General features: G+C 53.7%; 1 protein-coding gene across 1 annotated transcript; it reads left to right on the top strand.

The window, feature by feature from the left end:
• The first annotated feature begins 79 nt into the window (after positions 1–79).
• On the top strand, positions 80–522 carry LOC137456305 (feather beta keratin-like). Its single transcript, XM_068167626.1, has one exon. The coding sequence runs from the start codon at positions 101–103 to the stop codon at positions 416–418; it is 318 nt and encodes a 105-aa protein (XP_068023727.1). The 5' UTR covers positions 80–100; the 3' UTR covers positions 419–522.
• Positions 523–18,845: the final 18,323 nt, after the last annotated feature.

The following is an 18,845-nucleotide window of genomic DNA, read 5'->3' as shown; positions in this document are numbered from 1 at the left end:
ACTCCTTCTCCTGCCCCACTGGCCATCTCTCTCACACCCCCGAGCCCCTGCGCTCCCTCCACACCCTCTCTCTCTTCCAGGAACCCTCCACCCCACACCCATGGCCTGCTACGACCGCTGCCGCCCCTGCGGACCCACCCCGCTGGCCAACAGCTGCAACGAGCCCTGCGTCAGGCAGTGCCAGGACTCCCGCGTCTTCATCCAGCCTTCCCCCGTGCTGGTCACCCTGCCAGGACCCATCCTCACCTCCTTCCCCCAGAGCACCGCCGTCGGATCCTCCTCAGGGGCTGCCCTGGGCACCGAGCTCAACGCCCAGGGAGTGCCCATCTCCTCCGGCACCTTCGGCAACGGCTACGGCTACGGCTTGGCTGGCCTGGGCTATGGCTGTGGCGCCGCAAGAGGCTCCTACCCCTGCTGAGGGCCCTGCAAACCGCCCCTGACACCACACACAGCCTGCAACAGCTCCTGCAACACAAGCCCCTGGCCTCATGCTTGCCCTGCTTGCCCCTCACACTGCCTCCCTTCCTGTGCCTTGCTGCTCCTGCCTCTGCCCTCTGCTTTGCCCTCAATAAACTTCTCCTGCAGACCAGACCCACATGCCTCCTCTGAATTTCTTCTCAAGGCCATCCTCACCTGGCCTTTGCAGTCGGTCAAAAAGGTCCACAAGAGCTCTCCTCACAAATATGCCACCAGCAACACCTCACAGCGGCACCTTGGGAGGGTTTGGATTGTGACACAGCCCCAGCAGTGCTTCACACAAAGGCTCCAACACCACAACGTTCCTCTGTGATGCCTCTGGCCAAGTCCCTCCACAGGCTGCTCAGCTGACCACCAGCCTTGCTGTCGAACCCTCACTTGGTGTAGTGCTTGGTCCTTCTTGGACCATCTGCCTGGCCAGTGTACCCATTCCCCCCAGGTGGCTGTTCCCAGGCCATGCTCTTACCTTCCTATGGCATCCTCAACTCGTCCCCTGGAGAGCAGCCTCAGGACACCACCTCCTCTTCACTGCAGGCTCTGGACTAGCATCCTCCTAACTGCAAGGTCCCTAGACCACCTCTGAGGGGTCTGCAAGCAACCGTCTCTCTGATCTGAGGTCACACAGAAAGCTCCCTCTGGGAGGTCAGCTGCCTGCTGAGTGTGGGCTCCCTGAGGTCCTGAGGACCAGAAGCAAGAGCAGGCCCTTGGCCCTGCTTGGCTGGGCTGGTGAGGCTCCTGTGGGGCGGCGTGGCCAAGAAGGTGGCAGTTTGGGCACATTCCCCTCTGCTACCCTTTTACCTCTCTGCCTTCTCAGCCTGGCCACTTAAACCTTGACCTCTGGCCACTGAAGATCTTTGCTTGCCCCCCACTTGCTTCTCACCAAGGCAAAGGACCTAGAGATGTTGGTCAATATCCAGCAGGAGATCAGCCAGCTTGTGCCCAGGTTGCCAAGGCAGCCTCCAGCCTCCTGGCTTGGATCAGCAAGAGTGTGAGCAGCAGGACCAGGACAGTGACCATGCTCCCACACTGTGGGGCACTGTGGAGGCCACACCTCCCATCCTGTGTTCCCTTTTCAGGCCACTCACTCCCAGGACGACATTGAGGTGCTGCAGCAGGTTCAGAGAAGGGCAATGAAGCTGGTGAGGTGTTTGGAGCACAGGTCTGGAGAGGAGCAGCTGGGGGACCTGGGCTTCTTCAGCCTGGGAAATAGGAGGCTGAGGGAAGACCTCTGGAGTGTGTGCAAATCTCAGAAAGGAGGTTAGAGACTAGAAGAGGTTGGTCTCTTCTCCCAAGGAACAAGGCATAGGGCAAGAGCAAATGGCCTCAATTTGCACCAGGGGAGCTTTCAGTTGGATATGAGGAAGAATTTCTTAATGGAAAGGCTTGGCGAGCCCTGGAGCAGGCTGTCCAGGGCTGGAGGGATGGAGAAGCTGTGCAGATGTGCTGCTAAGGGACTTGTTTTAGTGGTGGCCTTGGCACCACGAGGATGCTTCTTCTCAATGCTTCTCAGCAGCAAGCAACCATGCTGTTGGCCAGGTGAGTGGGAGAGAAAGCTCTCCCTGGGCTTGCCTTTAAGGGCATGCCCATATCTCCATGCCACAGCAAGCCCTGGCTGCTCCCAGCACATCTCAACACACTTTAACACCATGTTTGACAAGGAGATGGCAGCACTCTTGCATCACAGACTCACTTGAGATGGAAACCTCCATCAAAATAACCCAGCCCAAGCTTTAACCAACACTACCAATCCAACACCAAACCATGGCCCGAGGCACCACCCCTCCTCACACCGCCTCCCTTCCTGTGCCTTGCTGCTCCTGCCTCTGCCCTCTGCTTTGTCCTCAATAAACTTCTCCTGCAGACCAGACCCACATGCCTCCTCTGCCTTTCTTCTTGCAGGCCTCTGCGAGCCTCACAGGGGTAAATGTCTGTGCTCAAAAGGCCATGGGGGTGGATTTCAAAGGGCCTGAAGACCTCTCTTTGAAACAATATACCCAGCCAGAACACCACAGAGTAGCACAAGGAGACTTCCAGAATGTAACTCAAACCATTCTCATGGCCAAATTCAGGCTTGGACACACCAAGGCACTTCTGCCCACACCTCACCCACCCTCTCTCCCTGGCACCACACTCCTGAATCACAGAGTCACGAGCTGGAAATGTCCCTCAGTAGAACTGAGTCCAACCTTTAACCATCACTCCCAATCCAACTCCAAACCATTGCCCTAAGCACCACAGATAGAACAGAGTTCTGGTGACCCTCATACCATTGTCCTTAGCCATCAATCCCCCATGGCCAGAGCCCTCTCTAGAACATTCCTACCCTCAAGCACATCAGTCTTCCTGTGGATCTTGGTGTCATCTGCAAGCTTCTTGAGTGTGCCCTCCATCCCCTTGCCCACATCAGGGTTAGAAGATACTAAAGAGAACAGGCCCCAGCGGAGCCCTGCAGAACAGCACGGCTGAGCAGCCCCCAACTGGATTGGCCTCCATCCACCACCACTCTATGGACACAGCAGTTTGGTCCCCAGGGCAGAGTCTGCAGCTCCCAGCTGTGAGCAGCCACTTTCTCCAGAAGCAGCCTGTGAGGCACACTGGCAAAGTGGTGTGCCTGTGCATGGTGTGCAGCCATGCAGCCATGCAGCCTCAGGCTACTGGAAGCAGTCAGCACTGGGCTTGGGATAGGTTCGTGCAGTTTCTGAGAGGCTCAGCATGCTGTTTCTTGGAGGGGTGGAAAAGGAGTTACAGCCTGATTGTTCTGACTTGCTCACCCCAGGGGTGGAAACATGCCACTGAGTAGATGTGGATGGAAATAAAGGTTTGGTTGAGAAGTTGTGAGGCTCTTCCAGGTGACCAGGATGTCCAACAAGTCCATGAAGAGCTTGCCCTGCAAAAGAATGAATTCTTCATCGCTGGGAGGCTCCATCAGATGAGGGGGAAGGACTGGAATGGACTGATACCTGAGCCTGAGCGAGAGACTGTGTGGAAAGACACCCAAATGAAGACACGGACTTTGCTAGACATGTCATCAGAACAGTTTTCAATCTGATGATATGTTTTAGGTGCAGTGATTATGGTATGAAATAAGGGGTGACATGTGGCAGTTTGGGCTGGGTGCCTCCTGCTGCTGCCACACAAGATATACCTCTGGTGCCCCGAGTGTCCAGCCCAGTGAGTGGGCACAGGAAGCTGTGTATTTCATTCCCATAATGTCCTTCTCCCTATATATCTATCTGCAAAGTCTCTCGCTTCCTCTTCCTTCCCTTGCTGCTCCCACGGAAGATGCTCCCTATCTGGTAATGGAGGGGGAGTTATCTCAAGGCCTCTTGGGCCTGGCTAGGCCTAATGCCAGGAGGAAAGGGGGGAAAGGCAATCTCAGATCTGTCCAGCTGAGATTAGCCTAACAGTGGACGGGGGGGAAGAAAGAGCCCTGGGGATTTTGGGTGTACCCTCAGGTAGGGAGAAGGGGAGTGCTGGGAGGCTTCTGGGTATGTTTTGGGGTCTCATTTGTCACTGTGCTTGTAGCTCTCTGTAAAACACTCACTGTTTTTCCATTTAAACTTCCCATCGCTTCTGCAATCCTTTTGTCTGAATTTCATTTTTTTTGGCCCCAGTGAGAGGCAAGAGAGGATCTGCCTCAACCTGGGGCAGCCATGAAGGCAGAAAAACTAGTTTGACTGAAGGCCCTAACTAAGGTTACCCACACATTGTTACTGTCCCATGGTGTCAGTTGAGAAGAGTGGCACTCAATGAGCAGATGACTCAATGTCATGGTCATTATTACAGAAAATATTGCAAGCTTCATCATGCTTTGATGTCAGGACTCTTGTGTTGCTTCTGCAGGAGGGCTGGTAAGGGCTGGTCAAACACTTTGTGCTGGGATCCACCTGGGTCCTGAGTCTGTTAAAACACAAGCATAACCCTTTCCCCACCTTAGGAAGTCATAAGGGCCTTCCTATCTACCATCATGCAGAGACCTAATGTAGACCTTGGCTTCCTGGGGACTTGTAAGATCCTCGGGCTGCAGTGAAGCAAAAATGAGAATAAATTATTGGTGTTTCTGCCTCTGTGAGAGGAAGAAAGTTTAATACTTCTAATGCATTCCTGAGCCTGTTCTGAGGAGTTTCCCCAATCATTCCCCCTCTTTGTCCTTCTGATAATTCTTTCACTGTGTGGTGAGAGCATTCCACAATTGCTTGACCTGTGGGGGAACGCAGGGTGCCAGTCAAATGTGTCATCCCCCACTGTGTTAAACAGTGTTGGGTTGCTGAGAAACATCTGCAGGACCATTGGCAGAGTTGGCAGTGTGAGGAGTTCCCAACACAGCAAATGCCAAAAGCCAATGCCTGATACCATCCCTGCTTTTTGCTCCTGTATGCACTGTGGCCCAGAGTGCTCCTGAGCAGTATCAAGAGGAGCATGAGTGCATTGCAGTCAACCAGATGCTGTGATGTGAGTGGCAGCTGTTTGCCATAACTGTAGAGCTTGTAGCCCATGTGGGTTGGTCCCTGTTGGAGTGAAGGAGGAAAAGGCCTGACAGTCTGGTCAGGCAGGAACAACTTGTTTGCCTGTGTCCATGAGAGGGCAAATTGTTTTCTCAGTGCCTCTGATGAAAAACCTCATGAGACAACCTGGCTTGAGATAAACCCTGAGGTGTAGGAGAGAGGTGCACAGGAAATGTAAGTGCACCTGCAAGTGCATTTCCCTCTGGGATAAACGCTGGCAGACTTGCATGGCTCCTGCCATGCATGACATAAAGAGGATGTTCTCGATATGTCAAAAGACTCCACAAGCTTTTAAACAGGAAAAACAATTGCTCCCTTGCAGTGTGATCAGGCCAGGGTGTGTCTGATCTTGGAATCACATTAGCAACATATTGTGAGTCATTAAGTACATTTACAGGAGGTTTTTCCCATTTCAAAAAAGCCTGAATCACAGCATAGAGCTCCACAATTTGTGGTGAGCCTTGAATTGAAAAAATGCTTTGTTTCCACTCTTCGTGTTCCTGCCAGGCTGTGGCAGCCTTGCCTGATTGTCCAGACCCTCAGTAAGCACTGTTGGGCTTTCCAGCGGTGCTGAGTGGCACAGTGGCTTGGACACTAGCACAATGTCCCTGCAAAAACTCAGCAATTTATGAGCGGGAAAGTGTATATTATTTTTTCCTGGAAAGCCTTCCAAGGAAAACCTTAAAGGTAAACTATCAGCCTGACACCAATCCAAATCATCTGCAGCTATGGGAATACAAATTGTGGATGCTTCTTGTCCAGACTTTTTTTTTTCACAGTATCACAGTATCACCAAGGTTGGAAGAGACCTCAAAGATCATCAAGTCCAACCTGTCAACCAAAACCTCATGACTAAACCATGGCACCGAGTGCCACATCCAATCGCCTCTGGAACCCCTCCAGGGTCAATGACTCCACCACCTCCCTGGGCAGCACATTCCAATGACGAATGACTCTCTCCGTGAAGAACTTTCTCCTCACCTCCAGCCTAAACTTCCCCTGGTGCAGCTTGAGACTGTGTCCTCTTGTTCTGGTGCTGGTTGCCTGAGAGAAGAGACCAACTTACTCCTGGCTACAACCACCCTTCAGGTAGCTCTAGACAGCAATGAGATCTCCCATGATCCTCCTCTTCTCCAGGCTGAACAATCTCAGCTCCCCCAGCCTCTCCTCATAGGGCTTGTGCTCGGCCTCTCACCAGCCTCATTGCCCTTCTCTGGACACCTTCAAGTGTCTATTCTTAATACGGGCCAGGATGCCATTGGTCTTCTTGGCCCCCTGGGCACACTGCTGGCTCATGTTTAGGCAGGTGTCAATCAGCACCCTCAGGTCCCTCTCTGTTTGGCAGTTCTCCATCCACTCCGACCCCAGCCTGCAGCTCTGCATGGGGTTGGTGTGGCCAAACTGCAGCCCCTGGCCCTTGGGTTTGTTGAATGCCAACCTGTTGGATTCTACTCATCTGTCCAGTCAGTCAAGGTCCCTATGCAGAGCCCTTCTGCCCTCTAACTAATCAACATCTGCTCCCAACTTGGTGTCATCTGCAAATTTGCTGATGACTGACTCAATGCCCTCATCCAGATCATCAATGAAGATATTAAAGAGGATGGGGCCCAGCACTGATCCCTGGGGCACACCACTGGTGCCTGGCTGCCAGCTGGATGTGGCACCATTCACCACCACTCGCTGGGCTCAGCCTCAAGCCAGTTCCTAACCCAGCTCAGAGTGCTGCTGTCCAAGCCAGGGGCTGACAGTTTAGACAGCAGTTTGCTGTGAGGGATGGTGTCTGAGGCATTGCTGAAGTCCAGGTAGGCCACATCCACAGCCTGCCCCACATCCACCAGGCAGTCACCTGGGCATAGAAGGAGATCAGGTTGGAGAGGCAGGACCTGCCCTTCCTCAATCCATGTTGGCTGGACCCAAGCCCTTGGCCACCCTTCAGGTACACAGTTATTGCCGCCAGGATAATCTGCTCCATCATTTTCCCTGGCACTGAGGTCAGGCTGCCATGCCAGGAGTTTCCTGCCTCTGCCCTCTGCTTCATCCTCCATAAACTTCTCCTGCAGACCAGACCCACATGCCTCCTCTGAATTTCTTCTCCCAAGCCTCTACCAGCCTCACAGGGGACAATGTCTGAGCTCAAGAGGCTATGAGAGTGTGTGCAAAAAGGGCCACAATGTCTCTCTTTGGTGTTCTGTCCTGAACAACAGCTCCACAGGACAACTCAGCAGGGCTGACGTGAGGATACTAAAGCTCTTCCATTGCCCCTAGAGATGCCTGGCCTCAGACCATCAACGCAGCCTGTGCTGACCCCTCTGTAGAACCCTCCTACTCTCATGCTGGTCAACGTTCCTACTCATGTTGGTGTTGTCTGTAGATACACAGAGGGTGTCCTCAATGCCTGCACTCTGAAAAGCATGGAGATACCAATGAGCTCTGCCCCCATGTGTGAGCTCTGCAGAACACCAGTTGTCAGCAGCCACCACCTGGAATCACCTCCATCCACCACCACCCTTTGGGCCCAGCTATGCTGCCAGTTTGTTACCCAGTGTAGAGGAGACACGTCCAAGGCTGCAACAGCCTGGTTCTCTGTAAGGGTGCTGTGGGTAATGGTGTCAGAGACTTTGCTGAAATTCAGATGAAAACCATCCCCAGCTGCTCCCTTTTTTACTCTGTGGATCACTTTCTCACACATAGCATCCTGTCACCCATGCAGAACTTGACTTTCAAGATGCCCTGCTGAACAGCGCCCGATCTCCTCCTTCTTCTCTACACTGCCTTCCATAAAGTTCTCCTGCACACCAGCCTTAGGTGTCTTCTCTGCCTTTCTTTTGCCATGCCTCTGCTAGCCTCAGCCACCACAAAGCCAGCCCCTATTACAAGAGGAATATGGACATGCTGGAAGGTGTCCAGAGAAGGGCCACGAGGATGATCAGAGGGCTGGAGCTGCTCTGCTATGAGGACTGACTGAAGGAGTTGGGGCTGTTCAGTCTGGAGAAGAGAAGGCTCCCAGGTGACCTAATTGTGCCCTTCCAGTATCTGAAGGGGCCTACAAGAAGGCTGGGGAGGAACTTCTGAGGATCTCAGAGCCTAGGGGGAATGGAATGAAGCTGGAGGTGGGGAGATTCAGGCTGGACGTGAGGAGGAAGTTCTTCAGCATGAGAGTGGTGAAGCCCTGCAATGGCTTGTCCAGGGAGGTGGTTGAGGCCCCATCCCTAGAGGTGTTTAAGCCCAGGCTGGATGAGGCTGTGGCCAGCCTGATCTAGTGTGGGGTGTCCCTGCCCATGGCAAGGGGGTTGGAACTAGATGATCCTTGTGGTCCCTTCCAACCCTGACTGATACTATGATACTAAGTTCACAGTCCATTCTGGCTGTCCTCTTATGTAGACGATTCAGTCCAAACACCAGGAAACAGGAAAACAGAAAACAGTTTGTCTCTCCACAGACAAAGCGAAGAAAAGGAGCAGGGACTCTCAGGTGACGCAGGGCTCTCAGGGTTCTCAGGCCTCGTGCACCGTAGACTCCTCATGGGTTCTTCCTTTGGGCACAGTGTAGCTGCATGACACTCTGAAATTAAACTCTCTCAGCTAAAGTTAAATTTCTTTGTGGAACACACAGAATTTCACCATTCTCTTGCATTACCCAGCAAGTGTGACCAGGACCTTCAGCTGAAACCACCCCTTGGAGAGGTTTAGCCTCTCCTGAGGGAGAAAATACCCAAACAGTTTTACCGAACAGATTCTTCTCTCTAACAACAGGAACTCTATCACCTTCTACTTTCTGTAGCAGATCTGAGTGTGCAGGCCCAGCTCGATTCACTGAACCTCTACTATTTACCAGCCAGGTTGCTTGTGCTAAATGTTTTTCCCTGGGTAGCAGCCCTCAAGAACCAAGGGGTCCAGGCTGGTTGGAGCTACTTCAAACAGGAGCTCTTGAAGGCACAGGAACTGGCAGTTCCCATGAGCCGAAAGATGAGCCCAGGGGAAGGCTCTGGGCCTGGATGAGCAAGCATCTCCTGGAGGAGTTAAGGGGAAAAAAGAGGCTGTATCACCTTTGGGAGGAGGGGAAGGTTTCTCATGATATATTTAATGATGCTGTTAGATTATGTAGAAGAAAAATTGGAGAGGCAAAGGCCCAGTTGGAACTGAAGCTGAACACCTCTGCGAAAGATAACCAAGAGCATTGTTACAAATATATTAACACTAAAAAGAAGGGCAAAAAGAACCTGCACTCCTTATTGGACCTGGAGGGGAACACTGTGACTGAAGATGAGGACAAGGCTGAGGTCCTGAACACCTTTTTTGCCTCAATGTTTAACAGCAAGGCAGGAGGAGTTCAGGACAAGTGGCCTCCTGTAATGGGCTGGGGCAAACCCCTTCCCCACCATGTGCAGAAATAATGAATCAAACAAACTGATTGCAGAAGTGATGGAAAGTTTAAATAGAGAACGAGTGCATGCAGAGAGCTAGGAACAGTGACAAGAGAGACCCCAGAACAGTCCCAGTAAGATCCCATCCCCACCTGAGGGTGCACCCAAACTCCCAAGGTTCCTCCTTCCCCCCCCCCCCCCCCCAACTGCTAGGCTAGTCTCAGCTGGCCAGATCTGAGACTGCCCATCCCCCTGTGGCCTTGGGCCTAGCCAGGCCCATGGCTGGGAGATCTCTCCCCCAGTTACCAGGTGTTGGAGAGAAAAGGAAAGAGGAAGGACCAGACCCGACGTAAAATTTTTGCAAGGGATCATGGTAGGAAATACATAATTTCCTGTGCCCACCCACTGGGCTGGACTTCTGGACACAGGAAACACCCCTGTAGCAGAGGGCACCCAGCCCAAACTGGGACACCTCCTGAGCTGGGTGACGGGGTCAGGGATCAGTGTAATGCCCCGGAAATCCATGAGGAATTAGTTCGGGACCTGCTGAGCCACTTGGACACTCACAAGTCCATGGGACCGGATGGGATCCATCCTGGGGTGCTGAGAGAGCTGGCAGATGAGCTGCCAAGCCGCTCTCCATCATTTTCCTCCAGTCCTGGCGCACCGCTGAGGTCCCAGGTGACTGGAAACTGGCCAATGTGGTCCCCATCTACAAGAAGGGTGGGATGGAGGAACCTGGAAACTCCAGGCCTGGCAGCCTGACCTCAGTGCCAGGGAAAGTGATAGAGCAGATTATCCTGGCGGCAATAACTGCGCACCTGAAGGATGGCCAAGGGCTCAGGTCCAGTCAGCATGGATTTAGGAAGGGCAGGTCCTGCCTCTCCAACCTGATCTCCTTCTATGCCCAGGTGACAGCCTGGTGGATGTGGGGAGGCCTGTGGATGTGGTCTGCCTGGACTTCAGCAAGGCCTTTGACACTGTCCCCCACAGCAAACTGCTGGCTAAGCTGTCAGCTCGTGTCTTGGACAGCAGCACTCTGAGCTGGGTTAGGAACTGGCCGGAGGCTGAGCCCAGGGAGTGGTGGTGAATGGTGCCACATCCCATCTGTTCATGTTCTCACCAAACTGATCGCACAGTGTTATCCAAATACTCCCACGGGATTGCCTCTGTGGTCTGTTTTGGTTTGATCTGTTTTGGAAAGACCTCCTAGGAGGACATCTGTTCCTCACAGATGAAACTTGTATCCATCTGGAGGAAGAATTGGAATTATCTCCTGTGCCAATTGGGATATGGAATTTTTAAATTCCTACTTCAGCTCTTTCATGCAACTCTTTATCTCACCAGACAGAGTTTCAACTGCTGAAACCAAAGAAACACGTGTGAGACTATCCTGCTGTTGTCTCATTTGATCAGTGAAATGGCCAACTGTAGGAGGAGCTCCACATTAATTTATGCCACAATTCTGCTTGCCAGAATGTTTGCATAATTAGGAGGAGCAAGTTTGATGAGCTTTTTGGCAAGACCTGTTCCCACAGGAATTTCATCAGGATTCAGAGTATCATGGTCTCCATACATCACTTCTCTCACAGCAAACTCTCTCAAGTGTTTAATACCCTCATCCACGCTGTTCCAAGGCTTAGGGTTCCAGGGAAGGTCATCTCTGGATGGGACCTCACAAGAGCTGCCAGTAAAAGGCATGACCACAGAGAAACCTTACCAAGTGCCAGGAGCTGCACTTTGGCCACAACAACCCCAGGCAGTGCTACAGGCTGGGGTCAGAGTGGCTGAGAGCAAACAGACATAGAGGGACCTGGGGGTGCTGGTTGAGAGCAGCTGAACATGAGCCAGCAGTGTGCCCAGGGGGCCAAGAAGGCCAATGGCATCCTGGCCTGCATGAGGAACAGAGTGGCCAGCAGGAGCAGGGAAGTCATTGTGCCCTGTCCTCAGCACTGCTTAGGGCACACCTTGAGTCCTGTGTCCAGTTCTGGGCTCCTCAGGTTAGGAAAGATATTGAGCTGCTGGATGGTGTCCAGAGAAGGGCAAGAAAGCTGGGGAGGGGTCTGGAGCACAGCCCTGTGAGGAAAGGCTGAGGGAGCTGGGGTTGCTTAGCCTGGAGGAGGCTCAGGGGAGACCTCAGTGCTCTCTCCAGTCTCAAGCTGCTCAGGCAAACATGCATCTAGAATCATCTGTCTGAGCCTCATGGCAAGGTACAAGGCAGAAACATGCAACTGTAGAGGAATATCTTCAGCATGAAGGGGCCAGGCTCTGCTTGGTGGTGCCCAGGCACAGCAAAAGGACCAACAGGGACAAGCTGGAAGCCAGGAGGTTCCACCTCAACAGGAGGAGAAACTTCTCTGGTGTGAGGCTGCTGGAGGCCTGGAGCAGGCTGCCCAGAGAGGTTGTGAAGTCTCCTGCTCTGGAGACTTTCCAGCCCCACCTGGATGTGCTCCTGGGTGACCTGTCCTGGGTGACCCTGCACTGGGAGGGGGATGGGCTGGATGAGCTCTGGAGGTCCCTTCCAACCCCTAAGGTTCAGTGCTTCTGTGATTCTGTAACAAAAGCACACCAAGCTTCCCCTCTGTTACTGGAATGTGACTCTTTCCCTCTTGCTGGGGAATCTGCTATGAATTGTCAGTATCTCAGCTGCCATGAGGCAGGACTCCCACGTGGGACTGTGGCTCCTCTCACCTACAAATGCATCACACAGATTTCCTCTCCCTCCTCTGCTGATCTGCAGGGCAAGCAGCTCCCAGCAGGTTTGTCCTTTCCCTCAGACTGGGGGTGATCTCAGTTCATGACAAGGTGTTTCACAACAAGCCCAAGGGCATCTGTGTTGTGGTTTGGGTCTGGTAAACCAAAGTGCAGGTCCCACTCATCACGGCAGAGCAATCAGGGAGCTCCAGCACAGGACTGTGCAGCTCTGGCAACCTCAGCACCAGGCTGAAGAGGCAGTGACCTGCAGGGGGTTGTGCAACCTGCTGCTACTACACCAGAGTTCATGTTCAGCACCAGGGCCCAAATGTGGCTCCAAATCTGCACAGGATATGGGCTCCATGAGCACCCACCAGGAGCTCAGCTAGGAAAAGGCTTTGGAGGCTGAGCAGTTGGAGTAGGTTTGCTTTCTCAGTCTCTCCAGGAGACTGGGGGAAAGTGAGCTGGTCTCTGTGTGCTCCACTGTATGCAAAATGGGGATCCCTGTGCTCAGGGAGGTGCTTTGACCACAGCAAACACAGCAGGAGTGCCAAGCAGTGGCACGGTGGTAGCTCTGTACTTTGCCCACACCGCTGGCCTTGCTGTTGTTCCTCGTGGAGCATCTCTCTGACCATGAAGCTGTTGAATACAGGCTGGGAGAGTAAGGGCTGTTCAACCAGGAGAAGAGAAGGCTCCAGGGGGTCCTTAGAGCTGCATTTCACTATCTGACCATGAACCTGGTGAATACAGTGTCCTGCCTCAGCATGAGGCCTCTGGTTGTTGCATGGCTCTTGTGTCATTGCTTTCCCCAGCCAAGGAGCACCATCTGCTAGGGAAAGTCCTGGTGGGGCTTTGGACCTTCTTTTGTTTAAAATATAAGCTGTGGTTATGTGTCTGGCCCAGAGAGACAGGAAGAACATTTGGCAGCACCTTCCCTCTGGACCACCCCCAAGTCATAAACCGCAGAACTCACAGCATTGCAGTCACAGAATGGCAGGGGTTGGTAGGGAGCTCCAGAGCTCCTCCAGCCCAACCCCCTCCCAGAGCAGGGTCACCCAGGGCAGATCACATAGGAGCACAGCCAGGTGGGGGTGGGAAGGCTCCAGAGCAGGAGACTCCACAACCTCTCTGGGCAGCCTGCTCCAGGCCTCCAGCAGCCTCACACCAGAGAAGTTTCTCCTCATGCTGAGTTGGAACCTCCTGGCTTCCAGCTTGTCCCTGTTGGTCCTTGTGCTGTTCCTGGGCACCACCAGCCAGAGCCTGGCCCCTTCCTCCTGACCCCCAGCCCTCAGCTATTGACAGACATTGATCAGATCCCTCTCAGCCTTCTCCTCTCCACACCAATCAGCCCCAGGGCTCTCAGATGCACAGGCTCCTGCCTCTGTGGGCCTGAGAAGCTTTCCTTGGCTATTTAGATGCAACCCACTGTGAGCAGTCATTAAGTGAGGCACTGTGCTTGATAAATCAGGATTGAGGAGAGTATGGGCCAGCTGGAGATGTGGGCACAGGACACAGTGACAGTCAAGTGTTCCCTCACTCATCTGGAGCTCATCTGATCAGCTGTAGGCACTTGGAGGCTGATGCAATTTTGCATCCCAATATGCAAGTCTTCACTTGGTCAGAGCCCCACTGCCTCAGGGGCTCTTCATGTGCCTCAATGAGATGGAAACATCTGCCCTGCAGATGTCTGGTAGGGTGAGACAGAACACTTTGGTATTGGTTAGGTGCTTCACTGGGTCTGCTCTGGGGGATCTTCCAGACCTTCCTCACCCAAGAACATCAACAGCTGACAGCTCCATTTCTTTCCCAACATTTTCTTCCTGCTCTGTCACAAACTCACTCCAAAAGCAGCAAGCAGCAAGTTCAGTCCTCATCCCCTGACTCCATAAGTTGGGTCATGGGGTGGAGGGCAGCCTCATCCCACCAAAGGACAATCCATGCCCTCTGAGTGTATGAGCATCCTCTCCATGTGCCCATAGAGAAGCAACTACCCTGCACCAGAGATGTCTGAGGCAAGAGAGCAGGAGGCCAGTGACACTAAGCCAAGCCTCCCATTAGTAAGGACCAGCTCTTTAGAAGCTCTGCTCCTCAGGTGGCCAACAGTAAGCAAAGCTGAGGCAGGGGCAAGTCTCATGCTAACAGTGAAACAGCTTCCTTGCCCTTGGAGAAGCCTTTGGGACCTTGGCAATAAGACACCAAGGGCTGAGGGCTTTGCTGGATGTTAGCATTGATGAGAAGCTTTCTCAAGCAGCAGTGTTCTGTACCAGCTGCTGCCCTCAGCAGCCTTATCAAGAGGCTGATAATAGCTTTATCTAATCTAAGGGAGCCTGAACTGGCATTTGGATGTCACCACCTGCAGCCAGGAGGAATCTGGGAAAGGTGTCATAGTTCATCTCAGTGTGGCTTGGTGGAAACCAAGAAGGGCAGAAAGTTCATGGCAGCAGCAGCAGCAGCATCTTTCCCCAGGCCATTCAGCCTTTGGAAGCAGTGCAGCTTGATGGAGAAGCCTTTGTACCTCAAAGTTGAAAAGAATCACAGAATCAACCAGGTTGGAAGAGACCTCCAAGATCATTAAGTCCAACCAATCACTCAACCCTAACTAATCAACCAGACCATGGCTCCAAGTGCCTCATCCAGGCTTTTGTAAATACCTCCAGGGATGTTGACTCCACCCCCTCCCTGGGCAGCACATTCCAAGGCCAATCTCTCTTGCTGGGAAGGACTTGTTTCTAAGATCAAGACTAAACTTCCCTGGCACAGCTTGAGACTGTGTCCTCTTGTTCTGGTGCTGGGCGCCTGGGAGAAGAGACCAACCCCCACCTGGCTACAACCTCCCTTCAGGGAGTTGTAGAGAGCAAGAAGGTCTCCCCTGAGCCTCCTCTTCTCCAGGCTCAGCAACCCCAGCTCCCTCAGCCTCTCCTCACAGGGCTGTGCTCCAGACCCCTCCCCAGCCTCATTGTCCTTCTCTGGACACCTTCAGCATCTCAACAGCTTTCCTGACAGCTTGGCCAGGAGTCTGCTGTGGGGGATGGTGTCAAAGGCCTTGCTGAAGTCAGAGCAAGGATGTGTACCTGAGCAGCAGACCAAGTTCCCAGGTACAGCACAGCAGCAATAGGAATGGCTCAGGCAGTGGTATGGGTGGTGATGGAGGGAATTGAAGATCTGGGATCTGCAAACAAGCTTCTTGAGAAATGGCTGGAGTGCCTCCCTGCAAAGCCTTTGACTCAGTCCCCCCCAACATCCTGCTCTCTCTAAGCTGGAGAGATGTGGATTTGATGTGTGGACTGTGCAGTAGACAAGACATTGGTTGGATGGTCACATCCACTGGGTAGTGGTCAACAGCTTCATGTCCAGATGGAGAAGGGAGCCAAGTGGTTTCCCTCAGGGGTCTGTACTGCACCCAGAGCTGTTTAAAGTCTTCATCACTGACACTGACAGTGAGACTGAGGCACCCTCAGCAAGCCTCCAGATGGCTCCAAGCTGAGTGGTGTGATTGGTAAGAGTGAAGGACAGGATGGTGCCATCCAGAGGGACCTGGACAGGCTGCAGAGGTGGCTGAGGAGAACCTCATGACATTCAACAAGGACAAGTGCACAATCCTGCAGATGGGCAGTAATCAATATCAGTCCAGGCTGGGGGGTGATGAGACTGAGAGCAGCCCTGCAGAGGAGGACTTGGGAATACTGGGGGGAGAGAAGCTGGACAGGAGCCAGCAATGGGCACTGGCAGCACAGGAGGCCAAGGGCAGCCTGGGCTGCATCCAAAGCAGTGTGGCCAGAGCTGGGGAGAGAGGATCCTGCCCCTCTGCTCTGGGGAGACCTCACCTGCAGGGCTGGAGCCAGCTCTTGGGCCCCCAACACAAGAAGGATGTGGAGCTGCTGGAGAGGGTCCAGAAGAGACCACAAAGATGATCAGAGGGCTGCAGCACCTCTCATATGGGGACAGGCTGGGAGAGTTGGGGCTGTGCAGCCTGGAGAAGAGAAGGCTCCAGGCAGACCTCAGAGCTGCAGTTCAATGTCTGCAGGGGAGCTGCAGGCAGGCTGGGGAGGGACTGTTCAGAAGGGGCTGTGGGGATAGGCCCAGGGGCAGTGGTTTGAAACTGGAGCAGGGCAGAGTTAGGTTGGAGCTGAGGAGGAAGTTCTGCAGAGGGAGGCTGGGGAGACACTGGCACAGGCTGCCCAGGGCTGGGGTTGAGGTTCTGTCCCTGGAGACATTCAAGATCAGACTTGATCAGCTCCCCACAACACTGAGCTGAAGCCAAAGGCTTCAGAAGAGTCACTGGTGGGACAGGTAAGAGTAAGAGAGGACACAGAGGTGAGGTGCATGGGGATAGCACTCCCAGACCTCCACAAGGCTTCCAGGAGCCCCCTTCTGGGCTAGAGCAAATTGCCTCTCCCCACAGCATGCTCCAGCTGTGAGGTCCTTTTCTAGCCCACAGCTTAAACTGTGTCGATGGAAGGTGACAACAGCCTGCAGCTGTTCCATGGGCAGCTACAGAGATGCTGTGGACAAACCCTTCCTGGTTCTGGCAGATGCTGCAGCATCAGGCACAGGGCATAAGCTGCACTTGTGGAGGTTTGGGGCAAGCAGCTCTCCCTCAAGAGGAGGCTGCTGCAGCCCCACCGTGGCTACCCAGGGAGGCAGAGGAGGTAGATTTTGAGACCTGGCCAAAGCCACAGTCAAGCTGATGTGGTGCTGGTGGTGCTCTTGCTTTGAGCATCAGGTTGAACCAGGGATGTTCAGAGGTCTCTCCCAACCAGCATTTCCCAGAATTCAGAGAGCTCCACGGGGAGGAGGGAGCTGAGACGTTTGCACATCCATACCTTTGATCACCCAGCTCCATCCCCCTGCCATGGGCAGGGACACCTCCCACCACCTTGAGCACAGCTTGCTCAAGGCCTCATCCAGCCTGGCTTTGAGCACCTCCAGGGAGGAGGCAGCCACAGCCTCCCTGGGCAGCCTGTGCCAGAGTCTCCCCAGCCTCACTGCCAAGAATCTCTTCCTCATCTCCAGTCTCAATCTCTCCTCTCCCAGCTCAAAGTCATTGTCCCTCAGCCTGGCACTCCCAGCTCTCATCCAGACTCCCTCCCCAGTACTCCTGGAGCCCTTCAGGTACTGGAAGCTGCTCTAAGGTCTCCCTGGAGCCTTCTCTTCTCCAGGCTGAATAGCCCCAACTCTCCCAGTGTGTCCCCACAGGAGAGGTTCTGCAGCCTCTGATCATCTTGGTGGCCTCCTCTGGGCCCTCTCCAGCAGCTCCAGGTCCTTCTTGTGCTGGGGGACCAGAGCTGGAAGCAGTGCTGCAGGTGGGGTCTGAGCAGGGCAGAGCAGAATTCCCTCCCTCATTGACTCAGCCTTGTCTTAGTGCAAATCAGGAGCATTTTCCTGGCCCTGGAAAGTGATGTTGTGTATTCTGTGGGGGAGATGCAGAGTGCTCTGAACTTTGCTATTGAGATTGTTTATCTCTGCTGTTTGCTCAGCAGGCCTGGCTAGATAATCATTTCCACAGCATAATTACATTTAGGGAGGATTTCTTCTTTTTCTTCATAGGAACTTCTGCATTTCTTCTCAGTGGAAAGAAAAGGAGCCAGGTCCCACAGAGGACTTGCAGGAGACGCAAAGAAGTTTCATGTTTTGATCATGAGTTAGTTTCATTTTGAAACCTGTCAGCAGTGATCCATAGAGCACTGCACACAGAAGCTGGGAGCATAGGTGTGGAAGTAGAGGAGTGATAACTGGAAAAGGGGAGGATACATGCAGAAAACAACTTGGGCCTCAAATGGGGTGAAATCTCTCATCAGCTGTCCTTCTCTGCTAAGTACTGCAGCTGGGTCAGGCCAATCCCCAGCACAGATCCAGGATGGGTGAGGAGTGGCTCCAGAGCAGGCTGCAGGAGAAGGCCTTGGGGGGGGTCAGGTGGCTCCCCAGGAGCCAGCACTGGTCCCTGGCAGCCCAGAGCCAGCTGAGTGCTGAGCTGCAGCCAGAGCAGGGAGAGCAGCAGCACAGGGAGGGGATTCTGCCCCTCTGCTCTGCTCTGCTCAGCCCCCACCTGCAGCACTGCCTCCAGCTCTGGGCCCCCAGCACAAGAAAGACCTGGAGAGGGTCCAGAGGAGGCCATGGAGATGATCAGAGGGCTGAGAACCTCCCATGTGGGGCCAGACTGGGAGAGTCGGGGCTGTTCAGCCTGGAGAAGAGAAGGCTCCAGGGAGACCTCAGAGCAACTTTCCACAGCATCACAGAAACATTCAGGTTAGAAGAGACCCTCAGGATCACCAAGTCCAACCCAGAGCCCTACTCTACAAGGGTCACCCTAAACCATAGCCCCAAGCACCACATCCAAACCACCTTGAAACACATCCAGGCTTGGGGACTCCACCACCTCTCTGGGCAGCACATTCTGGTCCCTGACCACTCTTGCTGGGAAAGCATTTTTCCTACCCTCCAGTCTAACCCTCCCCTGCTGCAGCCTGAGGCCCTTCCCTCTTGTTCTGTCACTAATCACCTGTGAGCAGAGACCAGCACCAACCTCTCCACAGCCTCCTTTCAGGGAGCTGCAGAGGGCAGTGAGGTCTCCCTCAGCCTCCTCTGTTTCACACTAACCATCCCCAGCTCCTTCAGTCTCTCCTCATCAGATTCATTCTCCAGGCCCTTCCCAGCTTCCTTGCCCTGCCCTGCCCTGGCTCCAGCACCTCCACATCTCTCTTGTACTGAGGTGCCCAGAACTGAAGCCAACACTCCAGGTGTGGCCTCCCCAGAGCTGAGTCCCAGGGCACAATCCCCTCCCTGCTCCTGCTGGACACAGCATTGCT

This window comes from Melanerpes formicivorus, unplaced genomic scaffold (genome assembly GCF_026170545.1).
Source record: "Melanerpes formicivorus ecotype bairdi unplaced genomic scaffold, bMelFor1.0.p_v2 SCAF_121, whole genome shotgun sequence".
In the NCBI taxonomy this organism is placed as follows: Eukaryota; Metazoa; Chordata; class Aves; order Piciformes; family Picidae; genus Melanerpes; species Melanerpes formicivorus.
Note: the sequence above shows the minus strand (reverse complement) of the source record. Positions and strands in the feature narration are given on the sequence as shown.